Below are 18,244 nucleotides of genomic sequence, written 5' to 3'. Positions count from 1 at the left end.
AGGTTGGGGGGGTCAGGAGAAGGTGATGGTGTAGGGAGTAAGAGAGAGACATAAGTAAACAGAAAGGCAGGTGACCTTAGGGACTAGTGTCCTAACAGAAGATGTTAGTGAGGTCATTGAGTGAATAGTGGGGGAGGGATGGATCAGGTAGGCATATCTCCCTCTAGAAGGTAAGCTCCTTCAGAGTAGGGGTTGATTCATTCCTTGTTTTTGTGTGCCCAGCACCTACCTAGCAAGCCAACAACAAGCATTGTATTAAGGCCTCATTCTGTGCCAAGCACTGTGCTAAGCTCTGGGGATACAAAAGTTAAAAAGTCCCTGCCTCAAGTTTACAGTCTAATGGAGGAGAAAACATGCAAACAGCTATGTCCATACAAAATACATATGGGTGATTTCAGAGAGAAGGCATTAGCATTGTAGGGGGTTGGAAATGGCTTCTTACAGAAGGGGGGAATTTGTTGGGACTTGGGGGAAGTCAGAGGAGCCAGGTGGTGTAGGTGAGGCAGGAAAAAGTCAGTGAAAATGCATTCAGTTGGGAGACTGAGTTATTTGTGGGAGGAATGCAAGGAAGCCGGTGTCACTGGATCCCAGAGTCGGACGAAAATAAAGGGTCAGAAGGATGGAAAGGTAGGAAGGGGCCAATTTATGAAGGGTTTTAAAAGTCAAACAGAGGATTTTATATTTCATCCTGGAAGCAATAAGGAGCAAGTGGTTTTATCAAAGAGGGAAAGGACATGACTGGACCTATGCTTTAGGAAGAGCATTTTGGGAGCTGCGTGGAGAATGGACTGGGGTGAGAGCAGAGAGGCCAAGAGTGTATTACTATAGCCCAAGTGTGAGATGACAAGGAGTCTATACCAGGGTAGTGAGAGTGTTAGAGCGGAGAATGGGACATATACAAGAGATATTGCAAAGGCAGAATTTATAGGGCTTAGCAACAGATTTGGGGCAGCAAAATGGCACTGTGGATAGAGTGCTGGTTCTGGAGTCAGGAAGACTCATCTTCCTGAGTTCAAATTCAACCTCAGACAATTACTAGCTGTATGACCCTGGGCAAGTCACTTAATCCTGTTTGTCTCCATTTCCTCATCTGTAAAATGAGTTGGAGAAGGAAATAAGAAACCACTTGGGTATCTCTGCCAAGAAAACTCCAGATGGTATCACAAAGAGTTGGACAGGACTGAAAACAACTGAATGACAAGCAATAGATCAGATTATGGGGTGAAGCAGGAGAGTGAAGATTCAAGGATACACCTAAATTGAGAGCCTGGGTGACTTGGAGGGTGGTAGTGCCCTTGATGGTAGTAAGGAAGTTTAGAATTGGGAGGTCTCATAGAGGGTGAGGGTACAGAGGAAGACAATAAGCTTAGTTCTGGACATGTTGAGTCTAAGGAGTATCTCCTTCAAGATGTTCAGTAGACAGATGGGTATATGAATCTGGAGGTCAGCACAGCAGTTAGGGCTGGATAAACAGATCTGAGAGTAATCTGCAGAGAGATAATTGAATTCATGGGAGCTGATGAAATCACCAAATGAAGCAGTATAGAGGGAAAAGAGAAAAGGACAGAGACCAGGACAGAGCCTCGGGGGACACTCACAATTAGGGGGCATGATCTGGATGAATATCTAGCAAAGGAGACTAAGGAGTAGTTGTCAGAGGAGGAGAACCAGGAGACAGCAGCTTCCAAAAACGTACAGAGATGATAGTATCAAGGAGAAGAAAGTGATAAACAGTGTCAAAGGCTGCAGAGAGGTCAAGAAGAAGGATGGAGAAAAAGCCATCAGACTTGGTGAGTAAGAGATCGCTGGTAACTTTGTAGGGAACAATTTCAATCAGAGCCAAGCTGTAGAGTTAAGAAGAGCGTGAGGGGGCAGGAAGTGGTGGCACCTATTTTAAATGATCTCCCCAGGGAATTCAGCCATGAAAAGGGAGATAGCTAGCAGGGCTGGACAAATCAAATGCAGGTCTTTAGAGGAGGGAAGCAGCCAGAAGACAAGAAGAGACTGCAGAGTAGTGAAAGAGTAGGGATGACAGATAAGAATCTAGCTTCTAGAACTTAGTTGGGGAGATTTTGACTCAACAGGAGGAAAAAAGGTGAGAGAAAGGGTTTTTATTTTGATTTAAAGGCTAGCATCCACTACTGTTCAGTACTTGGATGAGGTCTTTGTCAGAATGGGACCAACTGAAAGAGTGTGGTGCCGGAAGAAGCATAAGTTGGTTTAAAGTAGAAGTCACCTAGATGGCAAATAGGAAGCTGGGGGTATCTCATCCTGCTTCCAGAGGCACCTTTCTAGCCACCTTCAGCTTTTAATCCAAAAGGCAATTATGAATATTATTATGAATATTCATAATAGAAATAACATTAATGTTAATTTAATCCTAAAAGCACTCATATGCTTGAGATAAAAAGAGGAAATAAAAAAAAATTAGGTCCTGTCAGCTGGTTGGGTGGTAGAATCGGCAACCAAGATCTCAACAGACTAAAATGTTGGGCCAAATCCACTAAGATGAACCCTAACTGGAATGTGATGGAAGGCATTTACATTTTGTCAGGATAAGCTTGCTGCTGCTGGCCTACAGGATCTGGAGGGAGAGGCGGATGGGGAGAACTGCTTTCCCCTCCCTTCCCCCTTCCCTATTCCAGAATCCTTTACTGTTCTCCACTTCCCACATCCCTGCTTTGACCCCTTACCACCTTTGAGTCAGTCATCATCACAGGAGCTGCCCCAACCCTTTGGGTAGGAGGAAGCCTGGCAAGAGGACCCTCTCTCAAAGTCCAGGGCTCACCAGCAGCTATGTGATAAGGCTGAACCACAGTAGCAGTGGCTGAGTCAGAGCTGGTGGGAGGAACATAGTTAGAGCTTGGAGAGGACTGGGGGAGCTCTCTGCTCCCCGATGGAAACAGCTTACACAAGTTGATAGAGCAAAATTGTCAGCAAGGTTTGAACCAACAGATTTCAATCATGCTCAGCTCATAGCAACAACCTTCAGTAGAAAATGGTCAAGAATCACCTCGACTTTCTGCTGCAGTTTTATTTCCCTTGCCTTCCTAGGTCCTGTTTTCTAGATTTTTATAATAACCTGTTCTGGAGGCTTTCCAAATTCTCCACCTCTTTCTCCAGGAAATCCCAAAATGTGCCTCAGAACTAAAGAGCTTCTCATCATGGCAACATAGAGTGGGTTTAGGGGACACACTTGTATGTCACTGTGCACACCCAGAAGCAAAGTCACATAAGTTTAGAGCTAAAAGAGGCCTCAGGACATCTCATTTTTCAGTTGAAGAAACTGAGGCCCCAAGTTAGGGAAGTAGCCTGCTCAATATAATGCCACTAGTTGGGAGCAGAGGCAGATCTCAGGCCTGGACCCTTATTCCAATGAACTCTTCACTATTCACTGCTTTCCCCACCCCACCCCCCTTCCCTCCATTCTGGAGAGTCCAAAGACCCCTCCCACTCACCAGCTTCAATACTGCTCAGCATCTTCTTCCAGACACGGTACTGCAGGGAGTCCAGGTACTTGCTGACATCAATAAGCATTCCTGGTTGTATGGGCTCTGGCTCAGTTGTGCAGGAAAGCCTAGGCAAAGAAATAAGGGGCAGAAGGGGCCACAAGGGCACTGGTGGGATGAAAAGAAAGGAATGGGGGTACCTTCTCTCTCTTGCTACTTGGGCTTCTCTGACATTTTCAGAGCATCAGAATTAGAGAACTCAAAGGGACTTCAATGGCCTTTTAGCCCACCCTGAACCTAAACAACAATCCTCCCTGAGTCCCGATGTTTTTTCTAAGACCTCTAGTAAGGGGAAGGGAGAAGCTAGATGGTGCAGTGGATAGAGGGCCACGCTTGTAGTAAGAAAGTCTCATCTTCCTGAGTTCAAATCTGACCTCAGACATTTACTAGCTGTGTGACCCTTGGTAAGTCACTTAACCCTGTTTGCCTCAGTTTCCTCATCTGTAAAATGAGCTGGAGAAGAAAATGGCAAACCACTCTAGTATTTTTGCCAAGAAAATCCCAAATGGAGTCATGAAGAGTCAGAAGTCAGACTGACTGAAACAACTCAACAACAGTGAAGGGAAACCTACTCAATGTTCCGAGGCAAACTATTTCTATTGTGATTTGGACAGCTCCATGGTTGAGAAGTTCTACCTTGTGTCAAGCCCATCAAAGTGTCTCTTCCAGTTGTTGCTTCTAGTTGTTTCTGCTTGGCTCCAGGAGACAGACTATGCCTACTCCAGGGATGGAGAAACCTTTGGCCTTCAGGCAATGGTGGCCTTCTAGGTCCTTAAGTGTAGCCTTTTGACTGAATCTACTAGAATTTTGATTCCTTCAGAAGACCATACTTAAGGACCTGTAAAGCCAGGTGTGGCCTGAAGGCCCCAGGTTCCCCACCCCTGGTCTACTCTCTCTTCAATGCAGCAAACTTCAATTCCCCAAGGACAATTATCATGTCTCCCTAAGTCTTTCTCTTTTCCAGGCTAAAAATTCCCATTTTCTTCAATCATTCCTCATATAACATAGACCTGAGGTCCCTTCACTTGCTGGCTGCCCTCCTCTGGTAGCAACTTGTTCTACTTGTCAATGTTTTGCCTAAAATGTGCCTAGAATTGAATCTTATACTCCACATACAATCTGACCAGGGCAAAGAATAAGAGAATTATCATCACCCCCTTTGCCAAAGGACTGCCTTCCCTTTTTTGACTTCCAGATTGCTAACTCAGATTGAGTTCACTTCACAAAAATTCCCAAAGCAGCCACAAGGTGCTCTGCGCCAGGAGTGAGGCAGGTGGCCTGAAGGCTGCAGGTTCTCCGTCTCTGCTCCAGGCACTCTCCCTAGTGCTTTGTTGGAAAATCACAATGGGCAGCTCAGGCAAGAGAATGTCACTCCACTGAAGCGATCTAAGATGCTCACATCCTATCTGAACATCCTTCTCCTGCTATGACTAAGTGAATCTCCTTTTGCTAAATGTTGAATGACCTATGAGTGTCTCATTTTTTTACAATATCATACCTAAGGGACTAGTCCAAGTCAGGGTCAGCTGAGAGCACCTCGAAAGTCAGACCATTCTCCTGCTGAACAGGTAAAATGATTAGAAAGCTCTTCCTTATATTGAACTGAAATCTATCTCCCTATAACTTTTATCCAGTGGTCCTGGTTCTTCTCTCTGGAGTCTATTGAAGTCAATAGAATAAATCTATTGCTACTAAATAGAAACTCTCTGCATTTAAACTCAATACCATTTAATCCAGAGCTGTACTCCCTTGGGTTCTGAGAGAGAAGGGACTTCATAGGATCAGAGACTAAAACATCATAGATTTAGAGGTCATCATGTCCAATTCTTTCATTTTATAGAGGAGGAAACTGAAAGGCAGCTAGGTGACACAGTGAGTAGAGTACTGAGCCTGGAATCAGGATGACTTGAGTTCAAATCCAAAGTAGATACTTACTAGCTGTTACTTAGTAAGCAAGTTACTTAGCCTCCATTCACCTCAGTTTCCTCAACTGTAAAATAGGCATCATATTAGCACCTACATCCCAGGGTTGTTGTGAGGATCACAAATGAATGTCTGTAAAGTGTTTAGTACATTGTCTGGCACATAGGAGGTGCTTAACAAGTACCTTTTTCCTTCCTTCCTTCCTTCCTTCCTTCCTTCCTTCCTTCCTTCCTTCCTTCCTTCCTTCCTTCCTTCCTTCCTTCCTTCCTTCCTTCCTCCCTCCCTCCCTCCCTCCCTCCCATAGAGGTTAAATGACATGCCTAGGGTCACACAGCTGGCAAATGTCTTGAACAGGATTCAAACCCAGCTCTTCCCGACTCCAAGTCCAGCACTCTATATGGGCAAGTCTGTGATGATCCTAATTCTTCCCCTAGTGCTCCATGGAGATGTCGGGCCAGTGTGCTAGGTGCTTTGATCTATCCCCAAAGTTCTACTGCTTCTTCTCTTGTTACAAATAGTGACAACAGAAGCCCCTGGGAGAAAATAACTTTGTAATATACTCTACTGCTAAGCCATAGAGGGGTAAGAACACTCAGGTCAGTCCTAAAACCATGGCTCAGCTTCACTGAAGGAAACATCCTGAGTAATTGTCCAGTGGGTGACATTCCCTCAATGACACTGGAGGTCTCAATAATCACACTACTCTAATATTAATAAAATATGAAGATCTTCCCTGTCCATTAACAGGCCTATTTGTCCCCCTTTTCCCTTGGGACAGGAGCAATTTTCCCAGGTCTAAAGTTACATAGGTATTTCAATCACAGCTGTGATATATCCTGCATCACATAGAGCCCATTGGGGGAGGAACTTGCCTAGGGAGGAGCTTGCTTATGGAGAGGCTTGCTTATAGGAAGGCACACCTTTTGGTACTACACTAATTAGGCACTGACTGAGTCATTGAGAGTTTTGATACTTTCTGGCTCTAAGCCTATTAGTTGAAAACTATATATACTGGGAGGTTAGTATTTTACTCTGGGGGTTCAGTTATGAGAAGGACCTTTTGATTCCTTAGATGTGACTCTGAGTAGCCATTTGTTAAGAGCCCCCCACCACTCAGAGGTGTGTGTTCTCTCAGTCCAGTGGTGTATGCAGGTGATTGTATTACTTTGTTCAGCCAGTAGGAGCCCTGTTTATTGAATCTCTGTGCCAGTTTCTCTGCTCATATTTTCTACTTATCTGTAATTAAAGTAAGTTGTTGACCCCTTTAAAAGTTGTTTTTCCTTTAGCAAAGCAGATCAAAGAACCTGTGCTAGTGGGCCATCCTGGATGTGCTAAGGTGCTTGCTAATTCTACTACCTCCCCAGTTTCTCTAATGCTCATGGGCATCTATGATTAATACTGAAAGAACTAGGCAGCATGTACTCCTTATAAATGACTAAGCCCACTGGTTTCTTATTTAGGGCCCAGTCCTTGTGGCTCTACCCCCAGATAGTTGAGTCCAGGAGCTTCAGAAACCCATGGTCTCCAAAGTTCTTGGGTCACTGCTGTCTTGGGTACTTGTATCAGAAAAACATGCCCCTCCTAACAGAGCTGAGCTCTTCAGATCTGCTGACCTTTCTGGAAATTAAGCAGGCTCTGAAAAAGCTCATGGTGGGGTGTGTCTATAGGGAAGGATCATTCTCAGAATAACAGGGTAAATAACTTTTTTACATTGAGTAAAGTGGGAGTCCTCTTATCTGATTTAAAACCATTCCACCTTAAAGTCAGTCATAGCAGGAGGGCAGTGTGGTGGGGGAGAGGAGGGACTCTCAGTTACAGAATGAGAGCAAATGAACTGGATATGGATTAGACTTAGGGTTCAAGGACTAAGACCTACAGGGTGGGGAACAAGGGGTGGGAACAAGGGTAAAATAAGAAAGCAGGCTTCAAATCCTGAGGGTGGATCTGTATTTTACAGACTTCCTGTCCTCCTCAAACATTCACTGTTGTGTAGTGGTCATTTTAAATGCCTTTCTGAGGACTCCAAAGGTGGTTCTGGAATGTGCCTTCAATGAGCTTTGGTTACTGCCTCATTGAAACTCTTTTACATGCCTAGGTGTGGCTGGGGCCACAAACAGGGACAGCTAAATATACTGTGTTATGATTCTTTTAACATGGGAAAATAGGACAGGGAAGGGAAGGGAAGGGAAGGGAAGGGAAGGGAAGGGAAGGGAAGGGAAGGGAAGGGAAGGGAAGGGGAGGGAAAGGGGGGGGAGGGGAGGGGAGGGGAGGGAAGGGGAGAGAAAGAGAAGGGAGGAGAGGGGAGGAGAGGGGAGGAGAGGGGAGGAGAGGGGAGGGGAGAGGAGGGAAGGAGAGGGGAGGGAAGGGGAGGGAAGGAAGCTGTATGATTCATTTGTCCTCCATTTACTTCTGGCAACTTACCTACGCTTACGGCTCTTGTGTTTCTGAAAGAAAAAAAGAACATACATTAAAGAGTACATCTAGACTCAGTAAAAACCACCATTTATCTGATATATGGTGTGAACCTAACTGAGGCCCCAGAAAAATTTCACTCAGTTTCCAAGCCTGGGAAAGTGAGGGTGTCACAGCTCTACTATTTGTTGTCAACCTTCTGCCTGAACTGGGGGTGGGGAACCTTTGGCCTGGAGGCCACATATGACCCTCTAGGTCCCTGAGTGCAGCAATTTGACTGAATCCAAACTTCACAGAACAAATCTCCTTAATAAAAGAATGTGTTCTATAAAACTTGGACTCAGCAAAGGCTGCACCCAAGGACCTAGAAGGCCACACATGGTCTCCAGGCTGCAGGTTCCCTACCCCTGGACCCTAAACAGACTGGTCCACCCATACATGCAGAGACATTTTGAAGGCCATGCATAAAGACTAAACTCACAGGACAACATTTTTGATCAGAGGTAAAGAGCCTTTTTTCTTCTTTCTATTAAAGGCCAACAATTAAAAGGCAAAAAAGTCAAGGAGCCTAATTAAAAAGCCCAGAATGAATTTGTTTATTTTTAAAGGGAAAAATATAAGATTCAACAAGCATTTATTAAAGACCTATTATGTATTAGCCACTATGGCTACCAAAGTAAAAATAAAATCATCTCTGCCCTCAAAGAGCTTATGTTATATTGGAAGGAAACAAAAAAGAGCATAGATTAGTGAATATAAAATATTAAGTAAATCTTCCTGAGTTCATATCTGGCCTCAGACACTTTCCAGTTGTGTGACCAAGTCACAAGTCACTTAAACCTGTTTGTCTCAGTTTCCTCATCTGTAAAATTTTGAACTGAAAAAGGGAGTGGCAAACCACTTCAGTAACTTTGCCAAGGAAATCTCAAATGGGATCATGAATTGTCAGACACGACTGAGCAACAAAAACAAAATATGAAGTAATTTGGGGAGGTGGGTAGAATAGAAAGTAGCCTCCAAGAAGATCATGAAAGACCTCATGTAGGAGGTGGCATTTGAGCTGGGCCTTGAAGCAGCTAGATGGTACAGGGGTTAGAATACTGGGCCTAGAGTCAGGAAAATATGAGTTCACATCCAATTTCAGACACTGATTGTGTGACCTTGGGCAAATCACTTACCCTTGGTCTGCCTCAGTTTCCTCAACTATAAAATAGGAATAATAATTGTACCTAATGCTCAGAGTTTTTATGAGGATACAATGAGATAATATTAGTAAAGCATTTAGCACATAGTAAGTGCTTAATAAATGCTTATTTTTTTCCTTCTTTCCTTGAAGGAAGCTAGGGATTCTAAGAATGAGAAGGGAGTGAATTCCAGGCTTGAAGGACAGGCTAAACAGAATATGGAGGAGATGGAATAATATGTTTAGAGAATAACAACTAAACCATTTTTTGTTGGATTACAAACTGTTCCATTCATCAGCTCTTAAAATGAAAAGTGGAGAGACCCAACCCTATTCAGTAAATACGACAAACATCTCCACTTCAGGATATAACACAGGGAGGAGAAACAAGGAAGAAATTAAGAGGGAAGATGTAAGACAAAAGAAGAAAAACGTACACAGCAAAGATACACAGGAAAGCATTTTTGTAGACTAGCATCTCTGCATCTTATGGCCTTTTCCAATGCTGTTGCTCCAGAGCCCAGGGATGGAGAATTTACAGCCTTGAGGCCACACATGACCCTCTAGGTCCTCATGTGTGGCCCTTTGATTAAATCCACTTGAGAACTTAGACGGCCACCTGTGGCTTCAAGGCCACAGGTTCCCTACCCCTGGTCCAGACCTTCAAAGAGATGTTACCTTTTTGCAGCTGTTGGCCTAAATGGAAATGTCTCCTTTTGGTGCTGGCCTCACAGGCTCCCCACCTCTGAGTGACATGCTCAACTAGTAAACTTCCATGCCTGTGGGAGCTATATTCTAATTCTATTCCATATTCAAATTCATTCTATTAACTTTAGAGTATTAATTGAGTTGATCATTAACATTTTAAGCCATTTTTTAGACAAGTTTTTGAACTCTTTCTCACAAGTCCCTATGAAGTAGCTAGGAGAATTACTTCTTTGCCTAAAAATTAAGAGCTACACATAAAAAAAATGTAATCAGTAAAAGCCCAAACCCAAACCAGCAAACTCAGGACCTTGAATTTGTTATGACATATAAAATGTTTGACACAGATAAATATGAACTTACAGAGATTTTTTTAAAAAAATCTACATATAATCCACAAAAAGTATTAAAAAATGAAGAACTTACAACCATGAGCAGAAAGTGTTAAAGCCCCCACTTCCCTCCCTGGGACAGACTTCTTCCTCAGTCCTCCTCATCTTCTGGGACGCCTATCTTCCTAAACCAAACCCTTTGCAGCTCAGGGCAAGGCAGGGCAGGTGAGTTGGGTGGGATTCAGAGGATAGGGGTGGAGAGGGATTTGGCAGAAGAGAGGGGAAGATCAGAAGGAAAAGGAAAGGATGAAAGAAGGGTCAAGGAAAAGGGGATGAAATTAAGGAAAAAGAAGATGGGAGTTACAGGTCAGGAGTCAGCCAGAACTTATTGGTTTACTGAGCAGCCAATGGTTCAGCTGGACAAAAGGCTCTGGTACGTTAAGTCAGGTGTGGAAGTCACCAGTACTCTTTATTTTCAGTTCACATAGACTCAAAGAAATGCCCATCTATTTAGTGAGGCATTTGACTTTTCTCAGGCCTCTTTTTCCCTACCTATTCTGTGAATGGAGGTAATGATATTTGTACCTCCACAGCTTTGTTACACAGGAAAGTGTTTTGTAAATCTAAAAGCACTCTAGAAATCTGAATTGTAATTATTTTCTGCTTCTGCTCACGTCTACAGTTAAATCATCCCAGGCAGATTAGTATTTATTCTAATCTTTACAATCTCTTCAAAGAAGCAGATCCTAAATCAGTTGAATATTGACTTAGAAAACCACAATTTAACATTATCTATATTATATTGTATTTTTACCTATTTTGTTAAATATTTCCCAATTACATTTCAATGGTCATAAGCTTAATTAACACCTCTGCTCTAAATCATATCTTCTGAACTACCTGGTTTTGCCTCATATTCAGTGAGTTATTATATCTTCTCTAAATAAATGTCTTTTGTTTCAATTTAAATCTCCTTCCTTTTTTTTTCCAGTAGGTTTCTGAGAGAAAAACCAGCTTGTCTGTCTTTTAAAGTTTTGGCATATGACATCATCATTGTGGGGAAAGATTAGTGGAGAAACTCCCTTTACCCATGAAAATCAATAACTGAGGGATTAAATAATTTGCCCTTATTCACACAGTTGGTGTGTATCACAGGAAGGCCTTGAAACCAGGTATCCCTGTCCAAGGCTAGCTATCTATTCACTGTCACACTCTACTTATTATTTTTGCCAAATTAGCTCAATTCCCATAGCACTCCCCACACCAATTTAAAAAAAAATTTCTACTAATTTCTGCTGTTCTTTTATGGACTCCATGCAGGGGAGCCAAACCTCTGGTTAGACCACACAACCTAGATGGAGTATGGAAGATACCTAATCCCCCAGAACCTTTTATGCTTCCAGTTCATTCTCTCTGTTCCCTGGCATCAGCATCACCCAAAGCAGCCCCCAGTTTCTCTATGACAGCAGAGGAGGAGAGGAGAGAGGAGCAAGCAGGCTGCTGTAAGGATGCTAGGCTTCGTGCAAAGCTCTTGGACAACGTTGAGACTCACAGGGAGCACTTTTGTCATGAGCAGTTTCTACAAATCCTAAAACTCTGGAGCAAGGAACCCTTTTTATCAGGAATATCTGCTGGTCAGCACCAAAAGTGGGGCACAAGGGACTGGGACCAGCCAGTGCTGCTGGTCTCCTAGACACTCTTCATACAAAAGACTTCATGTTCATTCCAACCAGCCCTATAGAATACTTTCCATCCCCCAGGCCTCAGGGCTGAGCCTCTTACCATGAGAAAGGAGATGTCATCTTCCTTCATCTCCATCTGTAGCCGCCCGATCTCGTGAGCCAAGGCCTCCGTCTCTTCTGCCAACTGTTTCATTTTTTCTTCTACCTGCCTCAGTTTCTGCCCCGCCTCCTCAGTCACTGCATCCAGGGCTGCCCGCTCTTCTACTCTCAAGAACTCTCGGAGTTTCTCAAACTCCTGCCGGATCCTGCCCTGAACCCAGGCAGCTTCTACCTAAGGCAGATGGGGGAGAATATGAGCTGAGCAGAGAGGTTATAAGGGTCTGGGAGAAGGTACAGAGAGACATGGAGACAGAAAAGGAGTGGGAACAGAGAGGTTTGTTAAGGCTGAGGAATACTGATCTTGAATCTTTGGGTGAAGTTCTGTGTTTAGAGGCTGAAAAGGATGATTTGTTAAATAAATGGATTAATTTTTCAAAACCTCAGCAAGTAATGAGAACAACAGTTAAACAATTGTATAGTACTTCACAATTTGCAAAGTTTTAAATATATTATCTCATTTGATCTTCACAACAACCTGTAAGGCAGGCACTATTCTCCCCATTTTACAGATGAGGAAGTAGAGACTGAGTGAGGGCACATTCACATGGCTATTAAGTGTATGAGGCTGAATTTTATCTCAGGTCTTCCTGACTTAAGGTCCAGTGCTCTACCTGCTACTCACTGCTTCTTAAACTGTCCTGACTCTCTTACTTAGAGTGACCCCATGAGTTTAAGAAGTGCTAAAGAGGTCAAGAGTGGAAAAAGTAAGAAGCCCTGCACCATACCACCTAGCTGCCTTGCTATGGCAAATACAGCACAATAAGGCAACACAGCTCAGCTGAGGACTAAGAATGAGTCTAGGAATTCAATGAAACAAGAACTAGACTGTAAATGTTTGCTGAACTTGGCATTACTGGATCTGAGATCAATTCTCAGCTACTGCAGTTTCTAGCTATGTGACTTTGGACCAACCCATATCCTTTTTCAGTCTCAGCTCATCATCTCTATATCAAGGGGCACACTGGAAAAGTGTCAGGAGCTCCCATCTAGTGGTTCTTGAACCCCTAAGGTGTTCATGACAATGATCCAGGAGTCCACACTAAAAATTCATTAATAGTTGCTTAAACAGTAAATAATGTCAAAGGATATTGAGGGCAGTGTATTAAAGTACCCTGAGGGTTCACTTCTTTTTTGTTATTGGAAGGGGTTTGAAGACCAAAAAACATTGGGAACACCAGATAATCTATGAAGTCTCTTTCATCTCTCCATTTACAATCTTCCACTGATGTGTACATTGAGCTCAAAAGTTCCAAAATCAAAGGGGCCCATGAGCAACTCTGCTGAGATGAATACTTTGCATTTCCTTCAGGGTAGGAGGTAACACGAACTGTGGTCGGGTGCCTCAAGATGTGGGTTCCTTGGCCCTGTTAATGGATGTCATCTAGGGTAGGGGTCAAGAAGGGCAGAATGTGGCCAACACTTTGTAGTCCCCTGACACAGGTAAGAAAGGCTCTTGTCTGCATCCTACTCAATGACATGCAGATTGAGTTAAAAAGCAAATACAACCAGTCAAGTTGGATCATGCTAGAACTTTAGGGTTTGGAGGCAAGATTCCTCCCTAGTCTTCTAGCACTGAGGCTTGCCACACACACACACACACACACACACACACACACACAAGTTGGGTCCACAGACATTGAAGAAGATCAGAACTGGAGGACACAACTCTGAGGTCCACTAGTCTAACCTGAATGACAGCCTCCCTGGTCTCTGCTTAAAGACCACCAGGGAAGGAGAATGGTATATAGTAAAGAGATTATAGGAGTTGGAGTCAGGAACATCTGGGTTCAAAAATGGTCTCTGATCCTTGCTACCTGGGCAAGCAACCAATCAACAAATATTAAACACCTGCTATGTGTCAGGTACTATGCTGAGTGTTGGGAATACTACTGTCATTTAAGAGCTTATAGCAATCCTAAAACTCTGGAGCAGAGAAGCCCTTTCAGAAAGAGTACCTGTTAGTCAGCAGCCAAAATGATGCTGGGTAAGAGTCTTCTCAGAGTCTCAGTTTCCTCTTCTGTAAAATGTATAATTTTACCTCAAGTACCTACTTACAGGATTAACAAGATCATACTTATAGACCTGGAGGGGACCTTAGAGATCATCTAGTCCTCTAGTCCAATCCCTTCATTTTATAGATGAAGAAACTGAGGCCCCCATAGAGACCCAATGGCTTGACCAATGTCATTGTTGTTAAGTTGTTTTCAGTTGTGTCTGACTCTCTGTGACCCCATTTGGGGTTTTCTTAGCACAGATACTAGAGTGATTTGCCATTTCCTTCTCCAGCTCATTTCACAGATGAGGAAACTGCAGTAAGTCACACTACTAGTAAGGGTCTGAGGCCAGATCTGAACTTAGGAAAAGGAATCCTCCTGATTTCAGGCCCAGCACTCCATCCACTGAGCCATCTAGTTGCCCAGGGTCACATAGGTAATAAATGGCAGAATCGATATTTGAATCCAGATCCCAAATTCATCCCTCTTTTCCCTGTACTTCTTTTTTGTCTTGAGGCTCAAATGAGATCAAATATATCAAGTGCTTGAAAGCATTTTTTAAGCACCTACTATATGCCAGGCACTGTATGCTATCCAAATGTCAGTTATTATTCAAGCCTTCCCATTGCAGAGTGAGGGATTCTTCAGAAATGTCAGGCAGTACATGCTGCCCAGCTGCCACACAACTGTGAAAAGACTCTGCAGTCCCATGGCTGGGCTGTGACAAGGTCTACCCTCATCACAGAGAAGGGAAAATCAAGGAGATGGCACTGACTTCCAGAATTTCTTAACAGCACTGTCACCACTGAGGATGAGTCCTGACAAAATACGCCGGGATATGGGGACCTGGCCTTTGTTACAGTCTTTCAGGGAGGCAACACTGCTGACAGGGTCAGGCCACATTACAGTTAAGCCTCTGGACCCAACGGAACTGACATTTTCAGGGAGGAAGGAAGGATATGGTTTTGACAGGTGAAGAAAGGCCCGAACGTCTGCAGGCTGCCCCTGACCTTATCAGCTTTGGCTGTTATAGCCCTTCACTGTTTGGCTCTGTTGGAATTGCATGAGCTCTAGCTGGGCATTTTTTTTTTTTTAATTTTTTTATTTTTTTAATGTTTAACAATCACTGCCATACAATTGCGATTTTATCCCTCCCCACCCACCCCCCACTACCTCCCTCCCTCCCCACGACTGCATACAATTCTGTATAGATTCTACATATACTTTCCTATTGAGTATATTTTCACTATAGTCATGCTATGTAGTCAGACTAAGATAAATGAAAGAATCCGTATTACAAATCAGAACATGATACACAAACAGATACACATACACAAACATGATCTGCTACATTATGTGAGTGACTTCCATATTTCTCTCTCTGAGTGTGGAAGGCATTTTGCCTTGAGGTCCACCATTGGGATTTTTTTTTTTTTCAGAAGTTCTTGTGTTATTACAAAAATCTAAGTCTACCAGAAAAAACTCTCACACACTGTGGTTGTTGCTGTGCATAAAGTTCTCCTGGTTCTGCTCCTTTCACTCAGCATCAGGTCATATAAGTCCTTCCAGGCCTCTCTGAAGTCTTCTTGTTCATCATTTCTTATGGCACAATAGTACTCCATTACATTCATATACCATAATTTATTCAGCCATTCCCCAATTGATGGACATCCCCTTGACTTCCAGTTTTTGGCAACTACATAGAGTGCTGCTATAAATATTTTTGTACATGTGGGACCCTTTCCCATTTTTATGATCTCTTGGGGATATAGTCCTAGTAGCGATATTGCTGGGTCAAAGGGTATGCACATTTTTGTAGCCCTTTGGGCATAGTTCCAAATTGCTCTCCAGAATGGTTGGATGCGCTCGCAGCTCCACCAACAATGAATTAGTGTTCCAACTCTCCCACATCCTCTCCACTAGCTGGGCATTTTTAGAGTTTCTATCCAAGGTAAGCAGTATGGTAGAGGAGAGAGGGCAGTGGACTTCAAGTCAAGAAGACCTGCCTCAGAGACTTACTAGCTTTGCGACCCCTAGGCACAGCAGCTAAAGTTGCTGAGACTCCATTTCCTCAAATGCAAAATGGAGATAATGAAGATAAAATGAGATAATGTATGGAAAAACCTTCGCAATTCTTAACATGTTATGTAAATGTCAGCTATTACTATTAATCAACAAGTATTAATTAAGTGCCTACTGTGTGCCAGGCACTGTGCTAGGGACTGGAGGATATGGAGACAAAAGCTAAAATCCCTGGCCCCACAACTTTACATGTAACAACTTACTATGTAACCTTACATGTAACAACAAATATACATATAAGTAAATACAAAGTATCTTTGCAATTTCCTTCTCTAGCTCATTTTACAGATGAGGAAACTGAGGTAAACAGGCTTAAGTAACTTGTGGAGGGTCACATAGCTAGCAAGTGTTTGAGGCTAGATTTGAACCCAGGAAGATGAATCTTCCTGATTTCTAACCCAGTGGTCTATGCAGTAAACCACCTAGCTGCTCCTAGATGGCCACTACTAAACAACAAAATTAAAAGTACACGCCAAATTAATACAAAGTAATTTTGAGATGTACCGCCAGCAACATAAGGGATCAAGGTGTGACTATACATTCTAAATTGGCTACCCAGTGCCATTAACTGAAAGACAATGTTGCACAGTTGGCAGAAGGCTGGCCTTGGAGTCAGGAATGTCTAGCTCCAAATTTTGACACATTGTATCCGTGTGACTGTGGACAAAATGACTTAATCTCTCACAGCCTCAGGCTGCTCTGCAGGACCAGAGGCTTAGCCTAGGGTCCACAGATTTCAGGGAGCCTGAGAACTTGGAAGGGGTAAAAAAAATGACATCTTTATTTTCACTTGTAATCCTACGTATTTTATCTTATTCATTTTAAAACAGTTTTCTGAGAAGCTTCACTAGACTGCTAGGGTAAGGGTACATAACACACATGAAAAAAGCTACTTTTGGAAATGTATAGAAATTAGTTGCCCATTTGTATAGGTAGAGGGAATTTCTGCATTGGGGGTTCTCCACACTGATGAAATCAGAAATCTGGATGATTTCTGCCTTCCCCAATCACCACTATTAGTTATCTGTACACTCACTTATAGACTGGGCTTTTAGATACTCCAGGTCTGAAGATAACACCCGTGAAGGATTCTATTTAGGGCATGTACGCACAACCAGCTTCACGAGCCTCATGAAGCTGAAACCTGCCAGAGAATTTAGTTTGAGGTTCTTAACAAGGAGGCCAATAAAGCTTGTCCTATGAGAAGAGTATGGAGCTCTCCTCACTAAAGCAATAATTGTACCTAATCGGAGGGCTTTGGCAGTTTCATTGACATCGCTCATAAACTCTATCGCTGAATGGGCAGACTAAGTCACTAACAAGGAGTTCCTGGAGCACCACAGGTCTAGCAGCGCTGAAACCCCGCCCCCTCCTCACGACTGGCTTTTGCTACAGGACAGAAACAGGTAGAGAAGGGCACCACAGAAACTCCTATGGTGGGCTACAGTGGAGGGATAGAATATTTGTTGTGTTTATTTTGTGCCAAGCTCTGTGCTAAGTGACTCTAATAGGAGAAGACAGTATATAAATGGGTGCTGAAAAGGGAGGGACAGAGTAACCAAGGTGGAGAGATGGAGAAGACCAAAGAGAGAGCTGAGCAAGAGTGAAGCAAGCATGGCTGGGACCCCTTAAGAAATGGTGGTCCCCACATAGAGGGCAAATGGCCACATTAGAGATGCTTAGAATGTGCTAGAGCATAATCGCAACTGTAAAAGGCAATACAGACTACTGAGAAATACTAATGTTTTGGTGCGTAACAGGAGGGAACTGGCTCTTTGTTTTTCTTAGCAAAGGAAGTTCTAGACCTTGAGAGACAATGCTCCTGATAGAGATACAGAAGTGTTGCAAACAGTGGCTGCAGGAGCTGGGCTACAAACAGGCATTGCGAACATCAGGCATCAGCAATAGCCTCCTTCCCTTCTAGGAGAAAGGAAGCTTCTTGAGGGTAGGGACTGTTTCATGTGCATGCGTGTGTGTGTGTGTGTGTTTGCTTTGTATCCCCAGTGTCTCACACATAGTTGGTACTTAACAAACATTTATTAGATTTGTTAAAATTCTCTACAGATGAAGACAAAAAAAAAAACCAGCTACAAAGGGCATGTTCTCACTGAGATCATAAATGTACCATTATTCATTTTCTCTTCCAACAGAAAAATGTACTCTTCATTATCATCATGAACAACAACATAAATAAATATATAATACAAATAAATCAAACACAAATAAACATCTGCATAACACTTAATATGTGCCAAGCACTGTG

General features: G+C 43.1%; 1 protein-coding gene across 2 annotated transcripts in view; it reads right to left on the bottom strand.

Annotated features, from left to right (window-relative positions):
• Positions 1-18,244, bottom strand: part of TRIM35 (tripartite motif containing 35) — a 39,222-nt gene that overhangs the window by 5,317 nt on the left and 15,661 nt on the right. For both annotated transcript variants that reach the window (XM_072633860.1, XM_072633861.1), the window contains 3 exons: positions 11,847-12,077; positions 7,854-7,876; positions 3,459-3,577 (listed from right to left, as the gene is read on the bottom strand). In XM_072633860.1, coding sequence (XP_072489961.1) covers positions 3,459-3,577; positions 7,854-7,876; positions 11,847-12,077 — 373 coding nt within the window. The remainder of the gene's footprint in view (positions 1-3,458; positions 3,578-7,853; positions 7,877-11,846; positions 12,078-18,244) is intronic.

This window comes from Notamacropus eugenii, chromosome 1 (assembly GCF_028372415.1).
Source record: "Notamacropus eugenii isolate mMacEug1 chromosome 1, mMacEug1.pri_v2, whole genome shotgun sequence".
In the NCBI taxonomy this organism is placed as follows: Eukaryota; Metazoa; Chordata; class Mammalia; order Diprotodontia; family Macropodidae; genus Notamacropus; species Notamacropus eugenii.
Note: the sequence above shows the minus strand (reverse complement) of the source record. Positions and strands in the feature narration are given on the sequence as shown.